The sequence below is a fragment of the Phoca vitulina genome, unplaced genomic scaffold, assembly GCF_004348235.1.
Source record: "Phoca vitulina isolate PV1807 unplaced genomic scaffold, GSC_HSeal_1.0 scaffold24, whole genome shotgun sequence".
NCBI classification, from domain to species: Eukaryota; Metazoa; Chordata; class Mammalia; order Carnivora; family Phocidae; genus Phoca; species Phoca vitulina.
In genome coordinates, this window is record NW_022589727.1 from 19,968,476 (window position 1) to 19,988,232 (window position 19,757).

The 19,757-nt window shown below is 36.7% G+C and overlaps 1 protein-coding gene across 2 annotated transcripts in view; it reads right to left on the minus strand.

Annotated features, from left to right (window-relative positions):
• The window catches only part of MIB1 (mindbomb E3 ubiquitin protein ligase 1), a 129,819-nt gene that overhangs the window by 6,823 nt on the left and 103,239 nt on the right, over positions 1–19,757 (minus strand). For both annotated transcript variants that reach the window (XM_032421440.1, XM_032421441.1), the window contains exons 15-20: positions 17,669–17,830; positions 13,732–13,913; positions 11,885–12,077; positions 8,388–8,466; positions 4,576–4,689; positions 3,242–3,342 (exon numbers count right to left, since the gene is read on the minus strand). In XM_032421440.1, the coding sequence (XP_032277331.1) occupies positions 3,242–3,342; positions 4,576–4,689; positions 8,388–8,466; positions 11,885–12,077; positions 13,732–13,913; positions 17,669–17,830 (831 nt within the window). The remainder of the gene's footprint in view (positions 1–3,241; positions 3,343–4,575; positions 4,690–8,387; positions 8,467–11,884; positions 12,078–13,731; positions 13,914–17,668; positions 17,831–19,757) is intronic.

The following is a 19,757-nucleotide window of genomic DNA, read 5'->3' on the forward strand; positions in this document are numbered from 1 at the left end:
TCAGGTCATGATCCCAGGGTCCTGGGATCGAGCCCCGCATCGGGCTCCCTGCTCAGCGGGAAGCCTGCTTCTCCCTCTCCCACTCCCCCTGCTTGTGTTCCCTCTCTCGCTGTGTCTCTCTCTGTCAAATAAGTAAAATATTTAAAAATAAATAAATAAATAAATAAATACTATATAAAACAAAAAATGCAAATGCCAAAATCTAACAGGAAATGGATAAAAATAGCCGCATTCAGTCTGAGTCAGATTCCCCAACTCTGGGTACTATGCTGCTCTTGTAAGAAAACATGACAATCTATCAGGCCAGTTGGAGAGGGGAGCAGCGTAGAGATGTCCCTAAAAATACACGCTACACGCTATGATACAGTCTCAGCCCTATTATCACTCCCACTTTAAAAACGAGGAAACTGAGGCTTCATGGCGCTAAACACTTCCCCACAGCAGGCCACAATGTGAACTGGGGTTCTGTGGCCCAGAGCTCTTGCTCTGAAACATGCTTCACTGGATTACTATCAATGTAGAATCCCCTTAGGTTAAAAACAATTAGCCTTAGTTACATATTAATAAATGTAACTTCATGAACTCAAAAATTTAGAAGTATGTTAGGTGTACTTTTGTGAAAACACTCTAGGAAAGCAGATATTCATTCATTCACAAAAACACATTTTACACTTTATATTTATAAAAATATATTTTACCTTAATATATCACAATGCTTCATTCTGAATTATATCTTTTCCCAAATTACACAGAAATGAAATAACTAAAAAAGGATGTCTAGATTAATAAACTAGGCCTAAGGCCTATATGAAAATGTAGTTACCAACTTCGACAATACCAGAGATCATTGTGGTAGGGAGGGGGAAGGAATTGTAATCTAAATTGTTAACCACAGCCTCCTGAAGAAAATTTTCACATTTATCTATCTTAAAGTTTGAGAAACACAGTTGTAGAAAATTATATTTTTTTTATTTTAAAAAGCCAAACCAGCCTTTTAGTGCCATTAAAATAGTTTCTTTTCCCTTAAATTTTCAAGAGTTATATGCAGTCAATTAATAACTCTTATTTCCAAAAGTAAACACATCTGCACAGCCTAGGTTAAATTACTTTGAGATTAATATATCTTAATACCACATGAAATTACACTGGGGTAATAGAAAGACCGGAGATTTAAAATTTAAAAAGGAGGGGCGCCTGGGTGGCTCAGTTGGTTAAGTGTCTGCCTTCGGCACGGGTTATGATCCCAGGGTCCTGGGATCGAGCCCCACATCGGGCTCCCTGCTCACTGGGGAGCCTGTTTCTCGCTCTGCCTGCGGCTTCCCCTGCTTGTGCTCTCTCTCTCTGACAAATAAATAAATAAAATCCTTAAAAAAATAAAATAAAATTTTAAAAGGGTTATTCAGCTACTTTGTCTTGGTAACCTTGAAGGGGTCCCTGTAAGAAATCCCATCCATCAATCCTCAGAAAATGAATTTTCCTGTAACTGTTTAAATATTTTAGTGATGCAATATGGTCATGAAGATTATTTAAGGGAGAAGAAACTTCTTTGGAGTGCTAAACTTGGATAAAGGTAAAGCTGAATTTTTAAGGATACATAATAGGGCTCAAAAAGTGCCATTATTCATTTTAAGAACAATTTTAATTCACCATTAGGAGATGAAATGCTTTTCAGAGAAGATGTATTCAAAAATCAGTTTACCTTTCTAGAAGTGTCTTATAGGAAGGGAAATGAGATTCTACGGAGCTTCAAGATTTTTGAAATGTTCTATTTTATATTAGAATGAGCTAAATATGTTCCTATTTTTATGTTCCTACATAAGAACTGGCAAATCCATGTTTATCTTTACCTATTCACTATACAGTAAGTGTTACTAGGTGCAAGATTTCAAAAGAAAAACTAGCTTAGTCATAGAGTTTTCATCTTTTCAGATGGGTGTTTAAATTCCTAGTAAATATATATATTTAATTCTAAATTACTGTAGCTACCATATTACTATATCACAAAGGTCATCAGTTACCCTGACTCATTATTTATCGACTATGTTACTTTCTTATAAAATCAACAGAAAAGACAAGAGTGATGATTAACAACTGCATGGCAACACTGATGTGATACCCAAACTAAAGAAATAACATCCTCTGCTTCTCAATCCTTTGGATCCGATTTAACTGCTGGGTCAAATGATAAGGTGTGGGGGGGTGGCGGACAGACTTTCTTACTTACCATATATGTAACAAGTTTTAACTAACTTCTTTATTTTACTGTTGCTGCTATTAAATATTGAGTAGATAAAAGAGTACTTCTGTTGGCATGTATAAGATATGAAGAACAAGTTTAAAGGATGGAATGCTATCCTTTCTTTTGAAGCCGCTCCATACATCCTCCCAAATCCTTTCCATCTACCCCTCACTGATACCTACTATTCTAAATATTGCATTTTTCTTTCTTTTGCTTTTCTTTATGGTGTGCGTGTATGAGGGAGTGAGAGAGAATATATATTCTACTTTCTACCTAAATATCACATCTATACAGAAATGTGTACAAATCATAAATGTACAGTTTGATAAAAGTTCACAAACTGATCAGATGTATGTAATCGGCACTTTATATATTTCCCCATAAAGAAACGTCCCTTGTGCTCCCTTCCGGTCATCCCAGCCAAGAAAACCACTACCCCCGGTTTTAAACAACATCTGTACAATTTTTTCCTAGTTTGCATCACCAAACAATATCCTGTTTAGTTATATGATTATGACGACAAACTTTTCCAAAGTATTTTTACTAATTTATATTCCCATCAGTAGTATGTGAGTTACGGCTGCTACATATTCTAACACTGAGTTTTCCATGCAGTCAGGTAGGTGGGAAAAGGCACCAAACTGTAGTTTTAATTTTCATTTCTTCTTTTAACTAAGTGCTATGCCCAAAGCGAGGCCCAAACTCACAACCCCAAGATCAAGAGTCACATGTTCTACTGACTGAGCCAGCCAGGCACCCTAATTTTCATTTCTTGATTACTAATCTGGTTGAGCATTTTTCATGTTTATTGGTCATCCGTGTGTTTATTTTGGAAAGTGCCTGATTAGATCTTTGAATCGTATTACCTTTTGCAAATATTCAAATACTACAATTGATACCCTAATATGAACCACGATTACTACATAAAACACTAGAGTCTTATAGAAAAATATTAAATGCCATTCTTAGAATCATCATTTACCAAGAAGAAATCATTATTACCTGCTCTTTAATGTCCTGTAACTGCTGCTGCAACTTTTGCACATCTGCATTGACATTGGTATTATCCTTGTCCTTTTGTAACACTGGAATATTTCCACTTGCTATAATGTAAATAAAATATTTTAATGTTATGATTGTTTTGACATAATAATGATTTTTATTTCTAAAATTACTACGGCTTTATTAAAAACACAAGACTACTACTAGAATCCTGTTTAAAAATTTTTCTCATTCATGGCCAACAGACATAGCAGTGACATTCATATTATACTCCTTCATTTATAATCTTCAGAAAGAAATAGGTTTGCACATTATTTTCTAATTATATTTAACTCAGCTAGACAACAATCTACACACAGACTTTTGGGTCTTCCGAGGTACTACTTGCTTCCTTTGGCAAGCTCACAAATACATTTTATGCTTGTTTTCTCTGCTCCCGCATTGTACGAACCCAAGAATGTAGGCAGCACAGCACTTTTTAGCCAGTTTTGGCAGCAATAATTATAAAGTCTCTTAGATGATGTTTATGAGAATACACAAAAACCTAGGCTCCTTCCTCTCTGCCCAACCCTCCTTGTTACTGTTCCGAGATGAGGAACACCATGAATGAAAAGCTGTGATCACTGGGTCTGCTAAACGGAGGGAAATTTTTTATGTCAACTTTTACTACTCTCTAGATTTTTACTCTTTTAACTCTAGTTTATTTGTCCCTGGGATTTTTATTCTATTCTATTGGTGATAAAGACAAAAAGCCCTGGGCAAAAATGGTTACACTGACGTTCTTCCTCATGTGTACACAGAGCAAAGAAATCAAAGATACCATCCAAGCTTATATCTAGTGCAAAGATGAAAAATATTTTATACAGCTATAGGATTAAAAAGGTTGAAAGTAAATCATTTACTTTTCATCTTTCCACTTCGTCACTGAGTTATACTTCAGTATTATCTACAGTTACTCTGTCCTAAATAAACACTATTCTATAAAATACTGACATGCATTAGGTAAAACCTGCTACACAAAGGAATGAGGCGTTAATACTTGTGTAACTGAAAAAATAATTTGTAATATGCTGTTTCTTTAAGCAAGAGTACAACAATCTTCTTTATGTCATACATGGAGGTTTCTTAAAAGACAAATGCTTCAAGTTCTATAATCCTAGTGCAAGCTAGAAAAATACAATTTCAAGTTTCCTGTAACAAGAGCAAACCCCACCTGTTCCTCTGTAGATTCGGGTCACATACCCTATGCTTTACTACACATGAGACAAGATCTTCAGCACTTTAAAGTCCCAACAAGAAAACAAAGTCAGAAAAACTCAAAAAAATACACTCACAGCTGTCATCAGTGGCATCTTCGGAACTCTTCCCTCCACAACACATAATGAAAGGCACTCTTCGTTCAACTACTGCCCGACACTGCACACACTTCTTCATCAGACTAGCGCAGTCTGCAAAACAGTAATCGGATACTTCTCACAAGAGACAACACAAACAAGAGGATTGCCCTTCTCTGCTCATTTTTATAACTTACATCGCACACTGAAATAAACACTAAACAAGTTCTATGAATACACGATTCTACCTTCTTAAAATGTTATTGACCTATGAATGTGTATTCTCCAGAGGCAGCCTCTACAAGAGAGAGCCCATTGTTATGAAAATAATGACGTTTTCTAATACAGTAGAATAAATTGTGAAAAGGATTTTTCTGTTTTTTTAATTAAAAATATTTCAAGATCTTAAGGCTTGAGAATAAAGGAGAAATATACTTTTCGTAAGTTTCAACTAATATAGAATTAAAAGGTTGCTCACATAATTTTCTAAATGTACGTTCTGTTGTAAATAGCTTATCCTTAAAATTCCTAAAATATGCTGAAGAATTCTCTTCCTTCTCTTTCTAGCAAACTGATGTAATATAATAAGGACACTGTTTAGTAACTACTTTTTTAATACAGCACTCAAGAAAACATCAGATAGGTGTCATAATGGACTTTCTAATATTTATATATCAGATGAATGCTCTCCCATCCCAAAGAAGAAATGCCTAGGCACAATTACAGGTTGTGGATTGTTAATTCTACATCTAAAGTTGTTAATTAATTACAAAATAACATACAGCTCTTCAATATATCCTTTCCCATTAGCATTTACTATGAAAGTATACTCCATATCTTAGTCTATGTACCAAGTGTCTTTATCATTTCAAAAACATGGAAAATAAATGACAACTGTGACAGGTATCCAGGGATAATTTATGATCAGGCACTAAACTTTAACAAAGCACAAAACCACTGACATGGACAAGATGAGGCACATACTCCTAATGGTGCTTATGTCAGTGGACAGAGAAAGGTTATCAAGGCCGACCTCATGTCAAGGCCTAAATAGAGATGGGCCTGATGCTGGCTTATGCATGATGCACTAGGTTGGAGCTAATGCTAGTAGAAATCTCATTTGGGAGTTGTCTTAAATCTGAGGGCAGATTTTTTTCTTAAATTTAAAGGATTAATTTAAGTGTCTCACTGTATAATATATAACCACAATTTTCTCAAATTCTTTTAATTATTAAGTTAGGTTGTTACATTGCTTCTATAAAATCTTTCTTCCTTCCCTCCAAAACAGATACAATCTCTCCTTCTTCTGGCCTGTCAAGGCACTATTTTATACTCTTCAAGGTTCCAATACTCTGTTTAATATTACTGGGATGTAGGTAATGGACTAAGTGCTTCACTGTACATTCCTTGAAAGAGAGGCATTTTCCACCTCAATTTCATCTTCCCTAGCAAATAAATGCTTAACAATGTGTCTGTACGATGGAGAAAACAATCTACTTCTTAGGGTTGTGAAGATAAATGAGGAAACTTACATCGCACACTGAAATAAACACTAAACAAGTTCTATGAATACACGATTCTACCTTCTTAAAATGTTATTGACCTATGGGGCGCCTGGGTGGCTCAGTTGGTTAAGCCACTGCCTTCGGCTCAGGTCATGATCCTGGAGTCCCAGGATCGAGTCCCACATGGGGCTCCCTGCTCAGCAGGGAGTCTGCTTCTCCCTCTGACCCTCCCCCTTCTCATGCTCTCTCTCTCTATCTCATTCTCTCTCTTAAATAAATAAACAAAATCTTTAAAAAAAAAAAAAAAAAAAAAATGTTATTGACCTATGAATGTGTATTCTCCAGAGGCAGCCTCTACAAGAGATTAAAATGTCTGGGGCACCTGGGTGGCTCAGTGGGTTAAGGGTCCGAATCTTGATTTCGACTCAGGTCATGATCTCAGGGTCGTGAGATCAAGCCCCACGTCCGGCTCCGTGCTAGGTGTGGAGACTGCTTAAGATTCTCCGTCTCCCTCTGTCCCTCCCCTGGTGTTCACGCTCTCTCTCTCTCTTAAAAAAAAGTCTGGTATGAGGTAAGAGCTTAATAAAAGTTAGCTGCTACTCTTGTTACATGTGAATGCAAAAACAACGTAAAAACTCTGGGAAACTCTGGAGAAAGTACTGCAGTAAGGCTTGAAAATCTGTATTATCAACTACTCATTATAACCAGCTTTCAAGTCTCTGTAGGTCCAGGACAGGGGTCAGCAAACTACAGCCTCCAGGCCAAACCCAACCAGGTGCCTGTTTTTGCTCACATTTTTTTTTTATTTTTTAAATGTAGGCTCCACACCCAATGTGCAGTCCTTGATCTCACAATCCTGAGATCAAGACCTGAGCTGAGATCAAGAGTCAGATGCTTAACAGACTGAGCCACCCAGGCGCCCCCAGGTACCTGTTTTTGTAAATAAAGTGTTAATGAAAAGCAGTCCTGCCTATTCATAGACATACTGTCTATGGTGGTTTTTGCACTATAATGGCAGAGGTGAGTAATAGGAAAGAGTTTTAAGTAGTTACTACAGAAACCACATGGCCCACAGAGCCAAAAATATTTATTATTTGACCCTTTACAGAAAAAGTTTGCTAGCCCCTAGACTATGGAAACTTAAGTAACCTGAGCTCTTCTTACTTAAATCAGAAATCCACAAGCCCTCTTACAGTTGATAATAGCCATTATACTAGTCTTTGGAAAACAAAAACAATTACTTGAGGAGAATGTTACAGGAGGAAACCTTGATCCTTTCTTTAGTTGATGAGCTGCCTATCAGAATGAAAAAAACCACCAAGGCTTAAAGCAAATCTATGCCAGTGAGATTAATCTATCATACAATTTGTGTATTAGATATTATATTGAAAATCAGTACCTACTGACTGAACTATTTTTTTAAAAATTTTATTTGAGAGAGAGAGCATGAGCGGGCAGTTGGGGGGAGGGACAGAGGGTGAGAGAGAAGCAGACTCCCCACTGAGCAGGGAGCCTCCCCACCGAGCAAGACCCCAAGATCATGACCTGAGCTAAAGGCAGACGCTTAACCAACTGAGCCACCCAGGTGCCCCTTGAACAATTTAAAATAGGAAACACCATGCTTTATCTTGAGCCCATTTAAGTAAGGTGTAAGTTGTTAAACTTGCTTAAAATCCTTCACTGACAAATGAAAACAAAGGAAGAGGAGAATGTTGAATAGTACATGAATTTGAAAAGAACAAGGGGAGATATAAAAAGCAAAGGTCTTTGAAGGAATACGTTTAAGAGATATTTTAAAACATCACTTGAACTTTAATATATTCTCCCAAAAAGTCCTATAAGCTCTTTTGACATAAAGATTAAGAAAGGTTAAGAAGGCCAGACATTATAGCCCCAAATGGTTGCTGTGGGTGGTTCAGTAGTGGGGAAAGTATGCAGGAGAGGCAACATCAAGGTGAAGACAAATGAAGATGTGCAGATTTTATTATGTAAAAAGGGCTAGACTAAATGTTTCAAAAGTCATTTTTAGAAATAAATTTCTGTTGTGTGTGAGAAGAGATCATTTTGTGCTGATACAAATGAATTAACATGTGAGTTGGTAGAACATAACTTATTCTGTCTTTAATACTCAGGAGCAAGGAGGGACACAGGTGACATTATGCATAGTACAGAAGAGATGGAAGGTACTAGAGAGGGCCACCAATGTTTTTGTTCATGGGTTATTCAAAAAAAAAAATCTCCAGCTATAATTTGTTTTATTTTCTATTTTTATAGAAACACTGAGTCAGTTTTGTATAGGCTACTTACTCTCACAAGCACACATGTGTCCGCAAGGCTGAAAAAGAACAGCTGCTTTCTTGTCAGAGCATACCACACATTCTTCAATCTACAAAAAAAGAGGTTACAGCACAAGTGTGAACATCTACAGATAAATCTCCTAACTCTAACAGTTCCTTTTGTATCCAAGCGTATTTCCTCTATAAGGCAACACTCCCAGCACAGGAAACTTAATATGCACTCCTCCTCTGTTCTCTACTCTCTTGGTTACTCATTTTTTTTACCTTTATATACCCTGGCCCTTCACAGGTTCTACTACCATGTTAGTCTCCCCACCTGTCCCAAAGAGTGATTTAAAAAAAAAACTCCATTTCCTCTGTGGTCAGAAAGACCAAAATAGACTTTAACTTTTTTTTCAAAAACTACTTTGTGACAGAAAAAATTTAAAAACAAAGAAGTATAAAAATAAATGTAAGATAAGCTAGATTTCTAATATTAGTAAAAACCCAGCCAGATTAGTAGATTGCTAGAGCCCAAGTGGAATTTTTCTGTTTATCCACATCAGAGGAACTTTTCCAGGACTTGGTCAGTTCCCCCACACTGGTGGGGAGCTCATGGCTTTGGGCTGTTCTTTCTTCCTAATCTCTAAAGCCACAAGTCTTCCAGAACATATTCATAATTTCCCTCAATTTTACCTCCTCTTCATCTCCACTTGATCTGAGTTTTGAGTGCGTAGCTACTTCTTAACCTGGCTCTTGGCTTGTCCACCCCCACCCATCCCACTGCCCTTGCTTTGCATCCATCTTTCACCTGTTCTCCTCTCTTCTGACACACATTCACACTTACCCATATCTGTGCCACTTAATATTACTGTCCAAAAATGATGACCACCAGTCACCTATAACTTCACCTAACTAACCAAATATTGCACACATGCTCTCTATGGACTCTCCCAACTTATACCTTGCTATGTACATAGAATTTCTGTAGTTGAGTAACAGGGGAAAGCAGTAAGACACGGAGGGTCAAGATCTTTATATTCCTGGATTCAAACTGCAGCTCCGATAATCACAAATTATCTAACATTGTTGAACCACAGCTCTTTTTATCTGAATGATAAAGAACAACCTTTCTTCACAGGGTAGTAAAGGGTAAATCAGATATTATGCCTGGAGTGTTTAGTTCAATGCCTAATATAATGTCAGTGTCCAATGCATGATAATTCTCTTTTCCTCTCTATATAATGATGTGCTATTTCTTTAAAAGATTTCCACTGCAACTGTTTATACATCTGAATTGTTCATAAAGAGTTTAAAATAATCTAGCAAATTGATTAAACAATCATTTACTTACCAAATCCCCTAATATATAAGTGAAAAAAATCTTTGTAGTCTTAACTTTTTTCCCCTTTGGATTTTTTCCCCAGGTTATATTCCCAGGAATGGAATTACTAAATAAGAGCATGTTTATCGTAAAGGCTCATAAATATTGTCAGGATGATCTCTCAAAAACATGAATCCATTTATTCAACCTCCAGCAGTGTTTAAAAAGAGTGTCCATTTTCCACTTTCCTGGCTAGAATTTTTAAAATTTATGCTAATTTGATAGGAATGGTTAATGGTAATTCATAATTTTTAATTTACATTTCTTTAACTGCTAAAGAGACAAAGCTTGTTTATCCCCCTTCCTCTAAATACAGTTTTATAATTTGCTTTATCTTTAATGAAGATGTTCATTATCCTTTAACCACTTGGGGTCACTATTTCTTTATATTCAAAGGCTCTGCAGCTAACCTGACAAATTTATTTGGTGGGTACGTTACTTTTTGTACTTTTCTACAGGTTTGAAAATTTCTTAATCTGAAAGTCAAACTGACAGTCTACTAATTCTTAGAATTCAAAAGTGGTCTAAAACAAAATGACGGCATACTCCTCCCTCTCCACCTCCCTGTTCCATCAATCTTCCCTCTGAAGACACTTCTTTAATTGTGTCTGTGTATCATCACACAGGGGAAAGAATAAGGACTTAAGATTAAGAGACCTGTGTTTGATACTCTGAGTAAACTCCTCTGGGCTTCAGTTTTTTCAACCGTGAATCCTAGAGTTGGACTAGAAGACCAGTAAGGGCTATTCTGTATCTGAGACTCTGCTTCTGGCAGGTAACCTGGGGCTCTGAACTCACTTTATATCTCTCTTAAAGCACCTACAACATCCTATATGGCAGAGTAGCTTTAAATCTAAGTCATAGTTTACCAGCAGGTTACAATTTTTTAGTAGGGAATTATCATATACACCTCTGTCTTCACTACAAAACAAGTGCTCAATAAAGATTTGTTGAAATAGGGCTTAATCCAACACAAAAAGTTTCAAGCACAACAGCAGAATACACAGATCAATCTAAAAATAAGAAAATGGCTTAAATTCTTTCAGATTCGTTCCCAAACTGTTGCTTAGAAGGAACAGTCTCCCAGTCTTAGAACGTTCCCTATGAAAATGTACAAAGCACCGGCAAGGTAACACCTTTTAAGTCACTGCCAGCTAATTTATTATAAGAATTAGTGCCAGCTCCTTTCTAATTAATGAAGGTAAATGAATAGCTTAAGAAACGTCAGGGGAAAATGAGAATAAAAAGAAGGGAATGAAAAAAGTATAAATTCCATAAATGAAACCAAAGAAAACCAAACATATCTCTTGGTTTAAGCCACTCACCTTAAGAGAAATCATTTGTAAGAAACTTAAATCTCACTTTACACACACACACGGAAAAACTAAAAAGGAAAATCAATTATTTCAGTACAACCAAAATGGGCAAGACGGTACAGTTATGATAAAGCACTAAGTTACACAGAAAAAGAATGAAACCAGAAACCAAGAAAAGAATAATACTTCTCAAAAAGCCAAGAGTCAGACAAGATAAAAAAGTTCAGAGTGGATATAGAATTTGGCCTTCACTAACAGCAGGATGATGATCAGACTTATATTTGCTTCTTGGTGGGACACAATACAAAGTGAGTAACATCATCTGTAAGAATTTCTTGCCAAAAATGTTTAAGCTGACTCTAATCAAGCCGTTAGATCTCACTTCCAGTTTACAGGAAACACAGAGGATAAAGAAACAAATTAATACCGTGATAAAACAATCAAATCCAGAATGTGTGACATTCTATCAAAAAAAAAAAAAAAAATCAAGTGGTCTTTATTATAAAGATGAATATGAGGGTCCATGTACTCAAGAAAGGTGCAAAATATAAGTAACTACAATAAAAACGGAATTAAATACATCTCTAGGTTATAAGAGGCTTTGAAAGCAAAATAGTAGATCAATTTTATTTTTAACTTCTACAGTTTACATTTAAAGAAGGAAACTCAAAAAATTGTTCTCTTGATAAATATATAAATTATACATTCTTATATTTAAATCACTTAGACCGAAATTTAACAGACATATCGCATCATATAATCTTATCATTATTTATAGTCTGAAAGAACTTCTTAAAATGATAAAAAACTGTATTAAAAATATATTACCTTTGTCCTAGACTGAACTTGTTCTTTACAGATGAGGCATTTCTTGACTCGTGGAGAACATAAAGAACAGGTAGCAATATGTCCACATGGGCCAAAAAGAGTATCTCTCTTCATATCTGAGCACACCATGCACTCTTCTAAGGTTTCAGAATCATTATTAATCATAGAAGGACTTCGAGAACCTACTTGACCACTAATAAAAGAAAATATTTATAATCAATCCTATTAGAATATTTATATTACTTCATTAATTAAAATGCTTTTAAAAATATCGAGAGCATCATTAGTATACATAACAACAGCTTTAGTTATGTTAAAAAAATTAAGCTGTAACATCTGTATAAGAAACATGCTATATTTTTCCATTTATATACATCTCTGCATCTTTACGTACTTCTAATACTATTTAAATTTCAAACTGAACAAATAGCTCACCCAACGGAAAAGGGTGAATCTTCAAAGAAATCAAAAACACTACTCACAAAAAATTTAACATGAACACAGTTTCACTCAGACTCTGTTTCATCTATACAGAGCCAGCGGAGAAGGGCAGAGGAATAACACAAAAATTCTAGCTAGAGCCCACGTTAGTTATCCTAACTACAGACAGAATGAAGCATCACCAGAGTCCACAACTGACAGGGCACTGTGGAAAATATGTCACTGCAGCTGCTGTTTTGACATTTCTTTCAATGTATCCTTAAGGAGCATAAAATTGTACTATGGAAAGACAGAACTCATCTATAAATATATAGATACAAGACACAGAAATACATAAAAATGACCAACTACAGCTATAGGAAAGGGGATACTCTGTTTCTACCACAATCTTCAGAAACTCATGAACACGCATGCACACACAAAGCGGTTTCATCTTAGACACCAGTGTTAAAAGTTATTACTGCAGTAATTATAGTGCCTTCTATGCTTTTAGATGCGCGCTGTCATTTTGTAACAGAATTTTATCCTTAAGGATACACTTAAAGAAATGTATATACCTCATTACATTAATTTCCCCATTAACACAGCTCTAAGGTATGGATTCCAAAGGGAAGTCATTTATCACTACACCTAAATTATAAAAGAGGCAAGAGAACACAAAGATCAAGGGACAACTACTGAAATGTTCAATGACAAGAACCAGATATAAAGGGCAGTAATAATTGCACAGCACTGTCTGGATAAAAAAAGTAATGAAATATATCTCTTTGTATGTCTACAATATCTCATAAGAAGAAAATCAGTTGCATTATAAATAATAATTAAAATCACTGATATATTTTACTTTTAGAAAAGAAGACAAGTATGAAATCATTTTTAGAGACAACTCCATCAGGAATTGGTTCCTTCGTGTATTCATTCTTTCAAATTCTTTCAGTCCTTCAGTGATACTTAGTGAGTCCCTGTCAGGAACTCTGTAGGGTGCTGGAATTACTACCGCATCTGTGTGAGGTACACCTTACTGGTGAGCATGTAAACTGCCTCTCCTAAAAAGGTCTATTAAAATTTTAAATACATCTAACATTAATCACAGCCATTTCACTAGTAAGACTTTTTCTTATAGATAAATTTCTCTAACATGTAGGAGTACTGGAAGATCAGACTGGTTTAGAAAAGTTTCTTAGCACTTATTATGCATAAAGCGTCATATTCAGTAATGTAGAGAATACAACATGAAATAAGAGACATAGTGTCTGCAGGAAAATTTTTAAGGAAAAAAGGGTCAGCACAAAGATGATGAGCAAAGACAAAAACACTTTCAAGTAATCAAGTCCTCCATTATGAAACCACATGGTACTCTATATATAGAGAGAATACTAAGTTCTATGATAATAAATGATACAAACCTGACTTTTTCCTTATGACACTTTGCCAGTGCTTTGCAGAGACTTGGATCAGGACAGAGATCAAGTGGCGACTGACCTTTCTTATTTCGAATGCTAAGGTCAGCGCCATTGGCAGCCAAAAAACAGGCAATCGATGCTGCACTCTTCTTCTCCGCCCCCTGGGTACCAAGTCCCATTATTAACTGAAATCAAATGAAAAGAGTCATGATTTTCCCCTTAGGAATCTGTTATCAATTCTTACCACCAAATGTGTGTGTGTGCATGTCTGTGTGTATTATATAAAAATACACATCTGGGGCGCCTGGGTGGCTCAGTTGGTTAAGCGACTGCCTTCGGCTCAGGTCATGATCCTGGAGTCTCCGGATCGAGTCCCGCATCGGGCTCCCTGCTCAGCAGGGAGTCTGCTTCTCCCTCTGACCCTCCCCCCTCTCATGTGCTCTCTCTCGCTCTCTCATTCTCTCTCTCAAATAAATAAATAAAATCTTTTAAAAAAAAAAAAAAATACACATCTGGAAAGAACTTATGGCCTATATAGACATGGTGGGCATTTATGAGTTGCAGTCCTAACATCCATTCCCCCCCTTCACTCCAGTTTTCTCAGGTGTAGTTTGAGGACTGACCCACTGTCTACTGTTACAGGTGGACCAAAGAAGGCTGAGAGTCAGATATCCACCTCATCTATGTGATTAGTTCAGGGATGACAAATCAGGTCAATTCGGCCAATAAAACTCAAGAACGGGACTTATGATTGACATATGGAGGAAATAGTAGTCCCCAAACCAATGTAGCTCTGGAACTGCTGGCAACCAACATGAAACAGTAAGAGGAGAGACAACAGAGAAAAGAACCAACACCAAGGAACTGAGCCAAGAAATGGAGAAGGAGATAAATCAGGTTCTGATATCATATGAGCTACTCATTCAAACATGTTATCAAATACTGTAGAGCACCTACAATGGACCAAATACTATTTTTAGCACTTTCCAGGAATTAACTCATTTAATCTTTACAACAACATTATGGAGGTAATTATTCCACCCCTTCCTTTTTAAAATGAGGAGGGACGCCTGGGTGGCTCAGTTGGTTAAACGTCTGCCTTCGGCTCAGGTCATGATCCTGGGGTCCTGGGATCGAGCCCCGCATTGGGCTCCCTGCTCAGCGGGGAGCCTGCTTCCCCCTCTGCCTGCTGTTTTCTCTCTCTGACAAATAAATAAATCTTCAAAAAAATAAAATAAAATGAGAAAGGAGGCACACAGGAGTTAGAGAATTTACCAATGGTCATATGGAAAGGCAGCAATTCTCAAACACTTTGGTCTCAGAACCTCTTCACATACTTAAAAATGATTCTAAAATTCATATGGAATGGTGAAAGACTTAGAATAGTCAAACAACTTTGAAAAAGAAGGAAAAAGTTGGAAGTCTTTTACTACCTGAGTTGAATGTTTATTATAAAGCTAGAGTAATCAAGACAGTAGGGTTGGCATCACATAGCTAAAGACACAGATCACCAGAACAGAATACAGGATCCAGAAAGACTCACATATATGGTTAATTGATTTGGGATAAAGGCACAACAGACAATTCAGTAGAAAAAGTCTTTTCAACAAATGGTGGTGGAATAACTGGAACATTCACATGCAAAACAATGAACTCTGATACTTCATACTATACTTAAAAATTAACTCAAAATGAGTCATAGTACAATGAAAGACCTAAATGTGAGACAGAAATCCATCAAAATCCTAGAAGAGAACACAGGCAGCAACCTCTTTGACCTCGGCAACTTCTTGTTAGACACATCTCCAGAGGCAAGGGAAACAAAGGCAAAAATGAACTACTGGGACTTCACCAGGACAAAAAGCTTTTGCACAGCAAAGGAAACAGTCAACAATACTAAAAGGCAACCCACGCAATGGGAGAAGATATTTGCAAATAACATATCAGATAAAGGGGTAGTACCTAAAATCTATAAAGAACTCATCAAACTCAACACCCAAAAAAACAAAAAATCCAGCCAAGAAATGGGCAGAAGACATGAACAGACATTTCTCCAAAGAAGACATACAAATGGCTAGCAGACACATGAAAAAATGCTCAGTATCAGTCATCATCAGAGAAATACAAATCAAAACCACAATGAGATACCACCTCACACTGGTCAGATTGGCTAAAATTAACAACTCAGGAAACAATACACGTTGACAAGGATGCGGAGAAGGGGGAACCCTCCTACACTGTTGGTGGGAATGCAAGCTGGTGCAGCCACTCTGAAGGACAGTTTAGAGGTTCCTCAAAAAGTTAAAAATAGAACTACTCTATAGCCCAGCAAGTGCACTACTAGGTATCTATCCAAAGGTGATTCAAAGGGGCACATGCACCCCAATGTTTATAGCATCAGTGTCCACAACAGCCAAGCTATGGAAAGAGCCCAGATGTCCATCGACAGACAAATGGATAAAGAAGATACGGTATATATATATTACCCAGCCATCAAAAGGAGTATTACCCAGCCATCAAAAGGAATGAAACCTTGCCACTTGCAACAATTGGGATGGAACTATAGTGTATTATGCTAAGCGAAATAAGTCAGAGAAAGACAAATTCCATATGATTTTACTCATATATGGAATTTAAGAAACAAAACTGATGAACATAGGTCAGGGAAGGAAAAATAGGCTAAAAATAGAGAGGGAGACAAACTACAAGAGACTCAAACTATAGAGAACAAACAGTTGCTGGAGGGGAAGGGAGTGAAGGGATGGGATAAATGGGTGATGGGCATTAAGGAGGGCACTTGATGTAATGAGCACTGGGTGCTATTTGCAACTGATGAATCACTAAATTCTACTCTGAAATTAATAATACACTATATGTTAACTAACTTGAATTCAAAAAAAAAGAATCACAGTCCTAACTGTAACAGCTATAACTTAATAAACTTCTAGTACAAAAGAGGAGAAAACCTTAGTGACCTTGGGTTTGGCAAAGATTTTTCAGATAGGACACAAAAAGCACAATGAAAGAAAAATTTATAAATTAGACTTCATCAAAATTAAAAACTTCTGCTCTTCCAAAAACACTACTGAAAGAATGAAAAGACAAGCCACAGATGGGGAGAAAATAGATGTAAATCCCATATCTGATACAGAACTTGAATTCAGACTCTCAAAACTCAACAGTAAAACAGCTCAACAAAACAATGCACAAAAAATGTGAATAGACACTTCATCAAATATATGTGAGTGACAAACAAGCAAATGAAAAGATGTTCAATATCAGTAGTCACTAGGGTGCCTGGGTGGCTCAGTCGGTTAAGTGTCTGCCTTCAGCTCAGGTCATGATCCCAGAGTCCCGGGATCAAGTCCCACATTTGGCTCCCTACTCAGCAGGAAATCTGCTTCTCCCTCTCGCTCTGCTCCTCCCCCATTTGTGCTTTCTCTCTCTCGCTCACTCTCAAATAAATAAATAACATCTTTAAAAAAAAAAAAAATCAGGGTGCCTGGGTGGCTCAGTCCATTAAGCATCTCCCTTTATCCCAGGGTCCTGAGATCAAGTCCCGCATCGGGCTCCCTGCTCAATAAGCTTCACCGACTGCCCCTCCCCCTGCTTGTGCTCGTGCTCTCGCTCTCTCTCAAAAATAAATGATTTTTTAAAAAAATTTATCAGTGGTCATTAGGGAAATGCAAATCAAAACCCCAACATGCCACTACACACCCATATGAATGGCTAAAGTTAAAAAAGAAGAACCAAACAACTTTCAGTAAGAATTTGAAGCAATATAGTCAGAATTAACTATTACTTAGTCTGTAAACTAAATTTCTACATATATGCAGCTCTGATAAATATTTTATCAGAAACAGATTAAATTAACCGAAAATACAAGATCTTGCATTGAAGATACTTCCAGTAGTACTGAATTAAAGATTATTTTACTCACTGTGTTTTTGGATGGCTCCCATGCAGCATCGACCTTCCCCACATCTTGCATATCTTGGAGCTGACGTAGTTGAGACAAGGTGTGATGCCTCAGAGCTTCGTGCAAAGGAGTATCCCCATCCTTATCCTGAATATCTAATTTGGCACCTGCACGGACCAAAAGCTAAAAGAGAAAGACATCTCATTTTGCTAAGGTCTCTCTGGCCCGTAAGAAATTACTACATATGTAAAGTAACACAGACAAAATCAGAGAGGGAGACAAACTGTAAGAGACTCTTAACTATAGGAAACAAACTGAGGGTTGTTGGAAGGGAGGGGGATGGTGGGATGGGGTAATTGGGTGAAGGGCATTAAGAAGGGCATGTGATGTAATGAGCACTGGGTGTTATTTGCAACTGATGAATCACTGAACTCTACCCCTGAAACTAATAGTATACTGTATGTTAATTAATAACAAGATAAAATAAAATAAGATCAAGTACTAGTGACAGAGCCCTGGACCTACCTGAAGCGATTGCCACCAAAGCTAATTATCTTTATATCTTCGTTTGCTACTCTTAAAACTCCTGTGGCTCCTTTACAAATAGTGATGAGCTCTGGTTACTCAAATATATCAAATCAGAGAAAACAGAAAGAAATGAGAACCAGTATGTGGCTAATTCATCAACTCTAAGAACAAGATAACTAGGAGAAATTTAGGACATTTTTTTCTCCTTTTAGTTTTTTAATTCATTTTTTTAATTATTTTATTTTTTCGGGGCGCCTCGGTGGCACAGTCAGTTGAGCATCCAACTCTTGGTTTCAGTTTAGGCTGTGATCTCAGGATCATGAGATCGAGCTCCGCATTGGGCTCCGTGCCCAGACTGCTTAGGACTCTCCCTCCCTCTCCCCTGACCCCTCCCCACCCTGCTCACGCTCTCGTTTTCTCTCAAATAAATAAATAAATCTTTAAAAATAAAAAAGATTTTGTCAAGTAATCTCTACACCCAATGTGGGGCTCAAACTCACAACCTCAAGATCAAGAGTTGCATGCTTTACCGACTGAGCCAGCCATGCGCCCCCTTTTTCTCCTTTGAATTTCAGATATGCAAGTTGGGATATTTTAAGTGCTTCCAATAGGAACAAATCATAAATGTTCACAATTCTTCTATTACTTGAAGAAACAAGCAAGTTATTTATTCCATCCTCTTTGGTCAATTTTTCCAAATGTACAGTCATAAAAAGTCCAAATATCACAGATAAATGAAGAATTTTTAGCAAGAGGAATTTTATTTATTTTAGTATTTAAATTTTTAAAAATTTTAATTCAATTAATTAACATACAATGTATTACTGGTTTCAGAGGTACAGGTCTGTGATTCATCAGTCTTATATAATACCCAGTGCTCATTACATCACATGCCTTCCTTAATGTCCATCACCCAGTTATCCTATCCCTCCACCCCCCTCCCCTCCAGCAACCCTCAGTTTGAGCAAGAGGAATTTTATATAACAATAAATGTGAAGGGTTTGCTAAACTACATATAAAATGCATAACTGATACACCTCAAAGATATTTTAAATAGTAAATATAACTTTATATTTAAGACTTTAGTTATGGTGTTTTACTGATTTTCCTAATCCTTTCTATAAATGCTGTCAGAGTTTTAGAAAAACACCATAAATAGAAGCCAATCTCAAGCATATGGTCTTACCTCTCTTGGCAAATTACCGTTTTTCAGTGGTGTTTTTTTTTTTAACTTTGTTCCCAAAAGCTTACATAAAATGTCACCCTAGGACAGTGTTTCTCAAATTTTAACATGCATGAGAATTACCTGGAGGACTTGTTAAACCACAGATTGCTAGTTCCCACCCCTGGAGGTTCTGATTTGGTCGGTCTGAGGTGGGGCCCAAGAATTTTCTACCAAGGTCCCAGGTGATGCTGATGCTGCTGGTTCAGCTTCTAAACTTTAAGAATCACTGCTCTACAAAAAAATTTTAAACCGATAATCTTTCAAATATTTTCTCTGGAATATCAGATTAGTCAAATAAAAATACGTATTTCAGCTTTTTTGGAATCTGTGCAGCAAACGTCCAGCGTAAGCTTTTAA